Genomic DNA, 13,170 nt, shown 5'->3' with positions numbered 1-13,170 from the left:
TGTACAAAATGTAACTCTGTGGTGAATATTTGTATAAAATGTAAGTCTGTGGTGAATATTTGTACAAAATGTAACTCTATGGTGAATATTTGTACAAAATGTAACTCTGTGGTGAATATTTGTACAAAATGTAACTCTGTGGTGAATATTTGTATAAAATGTAAGTCTGTGGTGAATATTTGTACAAAATGTAAGTCTATGGTGAATATTTGTACAAAATGTAACTCTATGGTGAATATTTGTACAAAATGTAACTCTATGGTGAATATTTGTACAAAATGTAACTCTGTGGTGAATATTTGTATAAAATGTAAGTCTGTGGTGAATATTTGTACAAAATGTAACTCTATGGTGAATATTTGTACAAAATGTAACTCTATGGTGAATATTTGTACAAAATGTAACTCTATGGTGAATATTTGTATAAAATGTAACTCTATGGTGAATATTTGTACAAAATGTAACTCTATGGTGAATATTTGTACAAAATGTAACTCTGTGGTGAATATTTGTATAAAATGTAAGTCTGTGGTGAATATTTGTACAAAATGTAACTCTGTGGTGAATATTTGTATAAAATGTAAGTCTGTGGCGAATATTTGTACAAAATGTAACTCTGTGGTAAATGTAAGTCTGTGGTGAATATTTGTACAAAATGTAACTCTGTGGTAAATGTAAGTCTATGGTGAATATTTGTACAAAATGTAACTCTATGGTGAATATTTGTACAAAATGTAACTCTATGGTGAATATTTGTACAAAATGTAACTCTGTGGTGAATATTTGTACAAAATGTAACTCTGTGGTGAATATTTGTATAAAATGTAAGTCTGTGGTGAATATTTGTACAAAATGTAACTCTGTAGTGAATATTTGTACAAAATGTAACTCTGTGGCGAATATTTGTACAAAATGTAACTCTGTGGTGAATATTTGTACAAAATGTAAGTCTGTGGTGAATATTTGTACAAAATGTAACTCTGTGGAGAATATTTGTATAAAATGTAAGTCTGTGGTGAATATTTGTACAAAATGTAAGTCTGTGGTGAATATTTGTACAAAATGTAACTCTGTGGTGAATATTTGTATAAAATGTAAGTCTGTGGCGAATATTTGTACAAAATGTAACTCTGTGGTAAATGTAAGTCTATGGTGAATATTTGTACAAAATGTTACTCTGTGGTGAATATTTGTACAAAATGTAACTCTGTGGTGAATATAGGTATAAAATGTAACTCTGTGGTGAAAATTGGTATAAAATGTAAGTCTGTGGTGAATATTTGTACAAAATGTAAGTCTGTGGTGAAAATTTTTACAAAATGTAACCCTGTGGTGAATATTTGTAAAAATGTGAAACAAATATTTAAGTACACCGCTGGTAGTATATTCACATAACACTACAGATCAGTGGAGACGAACAGACCACATGAAGCTGAAGAATTCATTAATTTAACTATTGGCACAATGTGCACAAAATGTATCCTCTTCAAAATGCGTGATCATATCTGATATGTACCTCTCTAATATCTGATAACAGGTTATATCAACCACGAATTGTTGTTCAACTGACTACATTGTATAACAAGAACAACATGTATACAACAATGTAATCTCTCACAAAAGACATGCAAGTGGAGTTTTGAAACTTGTAAGTCAGGTCCGCATATTTTCTATGGTGCATCGTCAACATCTTTCCAATCAAGAATAGGCTATATTTCACGTCACTGTTTATACTTACAGCTTCTTGGCGACTGTTTTTATGACTTGTTCGTTGGACGTCATAGTTGTCTTGGTATATCACCACATGTCCCGAAACAAATATTGTTAAAACAAGCCCGGTAATCGGCCCGATCACAAGTTTCAACACCCGTCACTCTCTCCACACTCCTCGTCGTTCAGAGCCTGCTCACGAAGCTGCATACAACAACTACTTCCGCGGCTGTCGGATTCCTAAAATATAGTACCTAGTTTAGACTGTGTTTTATTGTACTGTAAACAATGAATTACCCGCAAACTGTTTACACAAAATGTTTATAATAATGACATCCGGGAAATCCTATTTAGAAGAATATCTTTATCCGTACGTTAACAGCCGCGAATGAATATATAGCTGTTGTCAAAGCAGGTGGTTTCTAAGACGAACCCTCTATTTACAATTTGGGTTTCCGGTGTGAAAAGTGGCTAAAGGGGAGTAACTCAGTGTTAAAGTCCACACGAGAAGCAAACGTGCGTAAAATATACACCATCTCATTGGGGACCAGTCGTTTGGTCTTTGGACTGCCTGTATCATATCTTACACATCCCTCCCAAATTTTATTTCATCATGGCCGCTACAAAATACATGAAACATTCTTTGAGAGGCAGTTAGAAGTAGGAATAGTGGGTAAGGGTAAGGTATATCGATTATCAAATTCTTTATTAAATACACGACACTTTATGGACAGCAACTTCTTTTATACCGGCCACGCCGTTGCGTCACTGCCAAAAACGAAAGAGCGATAACAGGCAACGACATTGCGATAGCACGACACAACATGGCGATTACACGACACGACATTGCGATATGGTAGCGCGATACGGCAAAATGGCGATACGGCGATATTACGATATGGCGACATTGCGATACTGCTCTGTCGCCATTTGAGAGTGAGTGAGTGAGTTTAATTAAACCATAATGTGACTTGAACGAGTTAGGCAATATCAATATAAAACTGTCGACGATGGACAGTATAATAACTAGCAAGATATCACAGATTGACTTAAAACTAGTTGTAGAACATTAAAACTATCTAATTATTAGGATACGATACGATATAAAAATGAGGCTATAGATCTCCAGCAACAAGGCTTAGGCAGGGTAATGAAGACACAAAAGCATGCTGTTTTTACAACTGGATTTATTCCAATGATGGTCCACAATCAGTGGTTATGATGATGATGAAGAAACCCTAAAACACAATATTTACAAAATGTAGGCAAACATCATAACCAATAGATCATTAAAAGAATACTGCCATTATATATCCATTACATGTGTTTGATATACCAATCAATAAGATATAATGTGAACACTTACTTTACATTTAGTACGGTAAAGCATGTTATGGCGGATATCTCCTCAGTGAGGATGATATCACTGAATACACTACAAAGCAATTAAATAATACTATATTAAGCAATATAATATTACAGTAGTATAGACAATTATGCCATGACATGTTGACATAACTATACGTATAACTAAGGGAAGTAACCCTCACCTCGTCTAAGGGACGGAGGCCAAACCACCAGATGTCATCAAAACTGGTCATGCAGTATCTTACGTGACCTGATAAATGATATATAACTACATGAATCTTACTGGTATGGTAAACATCACATACATTGTATACATGGCATGTGAAACTCATCTAGCAGTATAACAATCAACATTTTTAGGCATTTCATATGTATGATAAAATCAACAATTATAATGTAACCAATACATGCTTAAATCTAGTACACTCATTTTGCATATACCTCAATGGTAACATCTTACAATATTTAAATATATATTGCACTAACATGAATATACTGATAATTCATGTTTATAACATATACATGATATACTGTTCTTATGGAACATAAATGACTTAATATGAATGTACTAAAATACATTATATATACTAGAAACCTAAGTACAAGGATAATAAATATATTTAACTCACCCCAAACTGAACTGTCCTTTACCAGTGAGAGTTGTGACTAGAAATGGTGCACATAGTAAAGGTATGAAGTACATGACCAAGGTGGTCATGTGACGCGGGAAATACAAAGCCAGGCCAAGCTGACCGGCAGAGAACAATAAGCTAGGCTGAGACCGCAGTAGCCTTAGCACAAAGAATCAATCACCACATGTTAGATTATGTTACTGAGGTGGGAGTTAGTGGACTAAGTAAACTAATTTATTTAATAAATACAATAAAATACCTATGTTTTGGATAAGTTAATACTAAACTACTTTTAAAATAATCCCAAATATATACATCCTGCCACATTAAGGTCACCATACTAGGCTCAAAGGGGACTTAGGGTACCTCAGCTACCTGCATGGTTCCCAAGCAGGATTTACACCTTTACCCAAGTTTAGCCAGAGATTAAAATCAACAAATATCAACAAAGTGTTAGGGAAATATCTACTTCTGGCTTCACCAACTGCTAGAGAGAAGAAGACAAAAGTCGGTAAGGAGAGATGATGTCCAGATCTAGATTTGTAGCATTAATATGAGATTTAAGCCGAATTCCAAGTGGAGGAACCAGCTTTGGTTTCTTCTGAAATAGTTCATCATATAGGGGATTAAAAATAGAGTCATAAGCAGGGTTTGAGGTATTGGAACGTAATTTAGTAATATATTGAAGAGACAATTTAATACGGCGTTAGTAGTTGGTGGCAGTACTGTAGAACCGCTCCTGGCTTCTGATTGGTCGATGGGGTCACGTGACCTTTGAATACGTCACTTCCGGTGGGGTGTGCACAGGGCATTGTGGGTCCTGCCTGCGCATCCAAGATGGCGGCACATCCGTTTCCGGTGACATGCGCATCCAAGATGGAGGCATATCCGTTTCCGGTGACGCGAGCATCCAAGATGGAGACACATCCGTTTCCGGTGGCGTGCGCACCTCCAAGAAAGCGTCACATCCGTTTCCGGGGAGGAGAGAGGGGGAAAACCCCAGAGAAGCGGTCGTAAAAGGTGAACACGATCAACATTGTTTTTCTAAAAATAGAAAAGGCGGTGGTGGTGAAGGGAGGGAGGGAGGGAAGGAGGAGGAGGAGGGGGTGGGAGAAAGGCGGGAAGGGAGTCGGGTTCTTTGTTTTGTTTTGTTTTGGTGGGTGTGTGGCGATGGCATGTGGAGATGATAGCTCACTGAGACGAGCTTATCATATACAGTCGACGACTCTGCCACTTTGGTGCTAGGTTGACGTCATATCGGCGTAGGATTTTGCAACAACATGTCACAAATCATGTCATCGGGTATGGTGATGTGTTTGTAAACTTTGAGGTGTAAGGTCTCGTTCCACAAGGCGATCGTGTATTGTAGCCCACTATGACAGTGGGTCTAAGTTAAAAGTCGGTGAGTGGCAATCACCTCAGCGCTACGATCATGGTGTGGAATTCAAAAGGTGTTGCCTGAATTTTCGACCAATCAGAGACCTTCTATAAATAGATCGTCTTGTTTGTGTATATAAAGGAAGGGTAGATGTTCATCAGGCACTCATCGCCACCATGACGAGCAACCAAAGTACGCCCTATCGTTTGGAGAGGAAAGACACCACACGCTCCAGACGATTAAGAACTGCTAACCATACCTATCGTTTGACTTTCAACCCAGACTACTTGGACACCGTACCACCGGACCGCATTCCCATGGAACTGCCGGCTTTATTTGACACAGTGATCGATGACTTTTATCAACAGATGTCAGGCCAGAAGGGAGATCGTATTGGTCTAGGTATCGATCATCCCGCTTTGAACACTTCCATACGGATTCCCTTTCGTCGATTTGAAAATCTTCATGTGCTTGATATTTTGTATGCCGTGGAAAAAGTTCAACAGTCCAACAAAGACCTGAACATCGATGCCACCATGGTTGTGACTTTAGTACACGTAGCAGATCCCGACAGGCTAGGATCAGGCAGTGGAGGCGACCATCTGAAAAACGTGATTGGACTTGAAGCCTTTTTAACACGCAAACAATGTATTGTACTGATCAAGAACGAAGATCAATCCTGTTTGGCACGGGCCCTGGTGGTGGCACAGCATTATGCCCAGAAGCCCAACCCTCTGACCCAAGAATGGACCAACCAGCGAATGAGACTGACGAGAATGGATTGAGTCGACGTTCAAGGCATACGGGCACGGGACTTGTTTCGACGCCTTGGCCTGCCTGAAGGTTCCTGTCAGGGCCTTGACGACCTAGCACGCGTGGGACGCGCCTTGGCCCACCTGAATTATCAACTGAAAGTCTACAGTCAAGAGGCGGACCAGAGACTGTTGTACAAGTGTGATGAAGCTCCACCCAACGCCACCGTGTTGCATTTATACCATCATGATCAGCACTACGATGTCATCACTTCCATGTCAGCTTTTTATGCCTCTAACCATTACTGCGAATGCTACGACCAACGTTACGACCATCCCAATGGAAGAGGAGGTGGAAGAGGGGGAAGAGGAACAACATCACATACGAGACAACGTCAAATACGTGTTCTATGATTTTGAATGCATGCAAGACACGGGGGAACACATTCCAAATTTGTGCGTGGTGCAGTTAAGATGTGGACGATGTATCAGTGAAGTGAGCAAGGACTTGTGTGAACACTGTCCATGGAGAGAAGAAGGGTATGGACCCAGCCGTGAGATCGTGTTTCCAGGTCCCATCACGCGATATGATGTGTGTGTGTGGTTGACCACGCAGGCTGAAATACCCAAGAAGAAGAAGAACCAAGAGGAAGAGGAGGACAGCACACGCAAGGGGGCAACAGCACGCAAGGGGGCAACAGCACACCCTGGGAAAAGAAAACGGGATGGAACCCCCTCAAGAAACCACTCTTCAAAACGTCAACGACATTCATCACCCCAGCAGGAGGAGGTGGAAGAGGTGGAGGGGGAAGATGTCATGGAAGTGGACGCGCCCACCCCGTTGGAGGAAAAGACAAAGAAGACAAAGAACAAGAACACCACCACCACCACGACAGTCCAGAAGGAGGACCGCATTTATGTGATGGCACATAATGCACGATCCTATGATTTACACTTGATCCTGGAGGGTCTGTACCCCCTTCTGGTGAAACTCCCCACCAAGATGCGGAAAATACCCTTTCTTCAGTTCTTTCAGCCCAAAGCTCTTTGGAAATGCTTTCAGTGGGTATGGTATGAAATTTAAGCTGTCTTCGAAACACAACCGTCCCAAGGTCACCTGCAAAATTTGTTGTCCATTTCGAATCTTCATCACTTGTTGGGCTACAAAAAAAACGTCAGATTTTATTTGCATGCCATCACAGTCTTACCGCCAAGTTACAGCAAAAACATGACACAACTAACGGAAGTCTAACACCACAACGCCATCGGCCGACTGGAAACAGGAGAATCATCTTCAGCTGTAGCCAGGTTTTTCCAAGTAGCACCAAGCACCATTACAAGACTGGAACCGTTATCGGACACACGGGACAACATGGGACCACTCCGAATCCGGTCGACCACGTATCACTATTACAGCACATGACAGATTAAAGTAAATCATTTCTGTTTTGATGTGTGAGGATAGCACTTTTTAGGACACAAAAGACTTATCAAACACCATCTGCTTGGAAACTCACTTGGATCTCGGCCATCTGGATGTAGAAGGTCTCAATCAGAGACGTGGTGTCCATCTTGTGGAAGGTCAGCAGCTCTCGCAACCCCTAAAAACATAAATAGAATATGTCATCTACTGACTCTATAAACTCTATGAACTGTGGATATTTGACGAATTCACACAAAACTGGACAATTGATGAACTCACCTAGAGAGACTTTTGGGAAAGGATATCCTCCATGTTCAGTCCTTTCCCTTTAGCATGGAAGAAATCGAGCAGAAGACCTAGGATGATTGCGGAAACGGGAAATTTAGTATTTTCCCGTTTTATAAATTGTATACCAGTAACAAGCAGCAGAGACTGGAAAGAGAACAAATGTTTATCCAATTGATTAAACCCAAGTTGAACTCTAGAATGTATAAATACTTTTAAACAATTTTACTTTACAAATACTGTATATTTTAATTCAAATTTCTTACACACCTGTGGGTGAGAAACCCATTTGAGATAATTGGTATCAAACATATGTGTGAGATCGAATTCCAGGCCCGTGATTGGCTACTCCATGGTGATGACCTGAGATCAGATCATGACGGACTACTTTCCTGAGTGTAAGTCATTCATAAGTTGCTGTGCTTCAGTCGATTGTTCACCTACGTCTGTATTGAACCACAGGACCGTGTAATTAATAATATAAATAAAGAAAGTCGTCCTCGTCTGCGAGTTTGTTTGTTATTATTATCAGTTACATTATCTGTTGTTATGACAACGTTATCGTTTTTCAGAGTGTAAGCCCCCTGAATGCCACAGCGACACATATGTCCCTCCTCTTCAACCCTCACTTCGAAGTCGAATAAAATTCAAAATACATCACGCAAACTAATACACTTCACAGTTTTAAATTCCCCCTTCTGTTTATCATTTACTGTCATTTTAGGCAAAGCAGAATTAAGTGACATCTGAAAATTAGGTACATTGTATATCACGCCAAATCACAAATAACGGCGTCATCTAATGTGTGTTTAGAAATCTAAATATCGGATATTTACTCGAATAATTAAAGAAGAAAAACAGCATATTAGTGATCACGGGTATCAGACAGACAGACAGACAGTTTATTCAGTAAGAAGGCCATAGGCCCACAATACAGACAATGGTTGATTGCATGAACTACCCATGCCAAGGAAGAAGTCGATTTAGTTTTCTCTTAGCCGTTGGACTTTATATAGATATACACATGTGTTATAAACAACATCAAAGTTTTCTGATGAAATAATTTCAGTAAAAGATGTTACAGTTTGAAACTTGATATACTGTTTAAGATACATATTTCTTAGGGCTGAATAACGCTCACATACAAGTAAAACATGAAATTCATCTTCAATAAAAGATATACCATTTTCTATACAATATTTACATAAACGTTCAGTGTATGGGACATTTGTGTATCTCCCCAAGTCAATTGCAAGTTTAAACATCTGAAACGAGTCATACATATTCTCATATGTACTGGTAAGGGGAGTGTAAGATATTTTCTACATTTAACAGGGATTTAAAATGTTTATAATAAAAGGTATCATATATACAATTGATAGAACTACACCATGATTGTTGAAGGTTATCAAATAATCCTTGCTTAAAAAGATGAATAAATACCGTCACATTGCCAACATCTTGTGTTAACCATACATATCCAAAACCTAATTTAAACAAAATATTCTTAATGTGAGTAGCCCATGTGGTGCGACCAGAATGGTCCAGTGATTTGAGCATTAAATAACATTGGCGAGGCAGTCTGCGCTCAAATCACTAATGACAATTCGTATATCAGCCTAGAATCGTTTAGAGTGTTTTGAGAAATACGCATACACGAACGCCGAAGTGTACGTTCCGCCATATTGGATTGTGTTTACAAAATGAGACGCCTATTTGATCAGGTATATTTCAAACTCAGATGCAATACATGCATCCCTGAATTCCTCAAACAATTTAGAAACAGATGACAAATGGTCTTTGTCACCAATGGAAATTATCAAGATGAACTCACGCGAAATAAATTAGGTATGGAAAAGAAAACTGTGCTCGGAAAACTGTACTTGCTGAAATGTAAACAAAGCAAAATTCAGATTTTATACTGTGTAGCATTTTTAGAGGTACTTTCGTCTAATTGTTGCCTACATTGGCTCGATCACGCGTTTGTTAATATTCATGGGAAGAGTATCGTTGCAGTAATTATGGAACTACACATATACATTACAATGATGTGGTAAATTCAGCAGAAGCCGTAAAAGTTTCCGTCCTGTGTGACGCCATGACTGACGCTAAATCACGCACAACGACGGCGGTAGTTATCTGCATTTCTGACTAATTCTCTTTGTTACATTGGAAAACACGGTAAAAAAATAACAGTACGCAGATTGTCAGAATGTTTCTGATTACTTACGTGACACATTTATGTATATACGATCCCTCAATCAACGAAAATCCTCCTCTGGATACACGATAAACTATCTAATTGTTTACATATTCAAGACATTATTTAAGTGGTGAAAGCAGTCATTTTGTGTTGTGTCGAAAAAACATCAAATTCCGTTTTACACATCGAGATTATCCATACCATGAACGAAAATTATGGGGGATATATATTAATCAAAATACCAGTGTCGGCTTTCTCAGACGTTATCAAAGACATAAAACCAGATATGACGTCAAAAGGAATGGTGTTATGTTTTAGGTATTTCATTACATTTGATGATAAGGCTAGTGCTCCATTAATAATGGTGCAATATTGGTCAAATTACACTTACACAATCAGGAGAATGTTGGAATCAAAGAACTAAGTTATAGGTTAGATAGGGCCATTACCTCTTTTTTATGAAATACGATTTTATCATTTTTTCTGGGTTTTTTTAATAACTAAATGTATACAGTTTCAATATGGATATTTGTGTTGGAATAGTTTGGTTCCTCGTGAACAAAACACCACGAAAATATATTGTCCTTACCCACAACTAAATCTCACCAAGTGACCTGACTTACAATAAATCAGTGCTAAGAGTAGTTGGTGGCCCCTCTTTGGGACCGCTCCTGGCTTCTGATTGGTCGGTTTCTGTGATGACGTCACTTCCGGTTCGGTCACGTGACCTCTGATGACGTCTTCAGGTCACGTGACCTGCGCAAGGCATTGTGGGTCACGCGTGCGCATCCAAGATGGTGGTCCTTCCGGTCTTGTGGTTCGTGCGCATCCAAGATAGTGGTCCTTCCAGTTCCTGGAGTTCCAGTCCGTTTCCGAGGGGGCCATCTACCCATTCAAGATGGCGTCAGGGCGCCTCCAAGAGGGTGGAAGGACGGGAAAAGGCGGGAAGGAGGAAGGCAGGAAGGAGGAAGGTGGGAGGGAGGAGGGGGGAGAGAGGAGGAGGGTGTGCAGGGTGTGTGTCGATTGCTTGTGGAGATGATAGCTCACTGAGACGACCTTATACACAGTCGATGACCCAGCAACTTTGTTGCTAGGTTGACGTCACATTGCCGAATGATCATGCAACAAAATTCCACAAATGACATCATCGGGTATTATGACGTAATTGTAAACTTTGAGGTGCAAGGTCACGTTCCACAAGGTGATAGTATTGTAGCGCAATGACAGTCGTTCGTCTAAGTTAAAGTATGTGAGTGGCGATCACCTTAGCGCTATGATAATGTTGTGGAACGGACACCTGAATTCTAAAGGTGAATCGACATGCATAGACATGGACGTGGTGTGTGAATGCAGGAAGTGGTCAGATGTCGATCTTGTTTTGTTTTTGATTTTTCTCTGGGGTGTGCATGCGGATTTTCCCATCCTAAAAAGACAACACAACACTCATTTGTGTTCAACTTTTTTAATCCCCCACTCACATGAATTAACACAACAAAACAAAAACCACAGGATTGGGGGCGTCCCTTTGATTTTTGTGAACATGAACTATTTTTTCTTCTTTACCACTAGGGTGTGAACGTATGTACACTCCTAAAACGCAGTGAACGTATGTACACTCCTCAAACAGGAACGTTGACAGTCAGGTGATCGTAGGTTCAGTGAACAAGTGTCAGGTCAATAAGGGCAGAAAGGTTGGTTCTTTTGATGTAGGGTACGCATCTGGGCATTCAGTCGAAAGGCAGGCATCTCATCCACAGAAACAGAGGTAGACCAACGTATCTAACACCTGATTAAAAGTCCACCCACGCACGCGATAGGTCAAGCATGTAGAGACAGTACACGCCACACATCGTGCTGTATCCATGTTGTAAGGGGGATGTATTCCATCGTTTTCACATTACTCTTCCTTGATCTCGATACTAGATGATAATACGACCTTTCCTTGATCTCGATACTAGATCATAATATGGACCACCCCAGCAGATGTCAACTCCGCGTTGTATAGCGTGTTGTAATGCTGCAATAGCCTCACACTTGTTCTTAAACCAGTGTGGGCCCTGCGATAGGATCCTCTCCGATTCACCAGGTGGGTAGGCCACTATTGTCCACGAATAGACTTTACTCATCAACGGACATTGTTAACTGTTGGTCTGGCACTTCATACAGCCGTACCGTGCTCGTGGGTTTCACCGAAGTGGTAAACGTCTGAAACCTGCATCACTTCGGGCTTTCCTCCCACATTAAGCTGACACGCCGCGATATGACTGGGATAATGTTAAAAGCGGCGTTAAACCCACCTCACTCACACTCATACAGCTGTATCGAGACGACATGGTTGATCTCTCCTTCAGTGCTAGGACTGTGGAGAGAGAGAGAGAGAGAGAGAGAGAGAGAGAGAGAGAGAGAGAGAGAGAGAGAGAGAGAGATAAAATAAGGAAAAGAAAAGAAAAAGAAAGATCATGCTTGAAAGGATCAGTTGCCTGATGTCAGTCAGCCACAACACAGGATGGCGTCATGTGGTGATGATTGGCTCGTCATCAATGATTTGCTGTGTGACAATACAAAACGGAAGTGCTGCGATGGTTCACCAGGAAAAGTCATCACCGAAACACATCCGTGCTGTATCTCACTCAGAACTTATTTGCCCAATAGCCGTAACATCACACCATCAGTCTGAATGCTCACTACATGGTCATCTTTAAAAATCCGAGAGATGCACCGCAGATTGACTCTCTGGCTCGCCAGCTGTTTCCAGCCAAAGTTCCTTTTCTGTGTGAAGCCTATAAAGACGCCACCCAAGAGCCTTACACTTACCTGTTCTTGGACTTGAAACCCACCATGTTGCAAGACCATCGCGTACGCGCCCGCCTGTTTTCGAGATCCAAGATGCCCCTGGTGTATGTGCAAAACCTATGAGATGTAGAGACTTTTATAAAAGCAGGCAAACCCCCACACCTTCCTTCAGTTGACCCACATCCATCATGGGGCAAAGACGGAAACAGGTTCATCCTACGAAGGGAAACAAAGACCAAGAGATGATGAATCATGTCTATGCCAGTATGGTCTCCCCCTCATCACTCCATCGACTTGTGTCCTCTCCATTTCAGAAGAAGAACCCTTCACCAGGATTGTCTCCCTCTCAGATGGCACCGTCAGCGTCAGCAGCAGCCACAAGCATGTCCTTCAACATCATCAGCACCCTTGCCAGCACATGATTTTCAACGCTTTCAACCTCTGCAATAGCAGCAGCAGCAGCAGAAGTCCCCGCCAGGCTCGTCTTACTCTTCAATGGTATGCTTGAACGTGCATCGTCAGGAACAACAACGCCCTTCCTCATCAGTACCCTCGCCACCCTCGCCACCCTCGCCACCACTAGATCTTCAACGCTTTCAACGTCTGCAGTAGCAGAAGTCCCCACG

The 13,170-nt window shown here is 40.7% G+C and overlaps 1 protein-coding gene across 7 annotated transcripts in view; it reads right to left on the bottom strand.

Moving 5' to 3' along the window:
- Nucleotides 1–1,953, bottom strand: part of LOC139469448 (uncharacterized) — a 53,075-nt gene extending 51,122 nt beyond the window's left edge. For 3 of the 7 annotated variants that reach the window (XM_071251617.1, XM_071251618.1, XM_071251622.1), the window contains exon 1: nucleotides 1,739–1,950. In XM_071251617.1, coding sequence (XP_071107718.1) covers nucleotides 1,739–1,782 — 44 coding nt within the window. In that variant the 5' untranslated portion in view covers nucleotides 1,783–1,950. Of the gene's footprint in view, nucleotides 1–1,738 lie in introns of all 7 variants that reach the window. The other 4 variants (XM_071251616.1, XM_071251621.1, XM_071251620.1 and 1 more) reach the window with 3 other exon arrangements.
- Between the last annotated feature and the right edge of the window lie 11,217 nt (nucleotides 1,954–13,170).

Source organism: Haliotis cracherodii, unplaced genomic scaffold (genome assembly GCF_022045235.1).
Source record: "Haliotis cracherodii isolate W230 unplaced genomic scaffold, xgHalCrac1.p SCAF_2, whole genome shotgun sequence".
Taxonomy (NCBI): domain Eukaryota; kingdom Metazoa; phylum Mollusca; class Gastropoda; order Lepetellida; family Haliotidae; genus Haliotis; species Haliotis cracherodii.
This window is presented reverse-complemented; position numbering and strand designations above follow the sequence as displayed.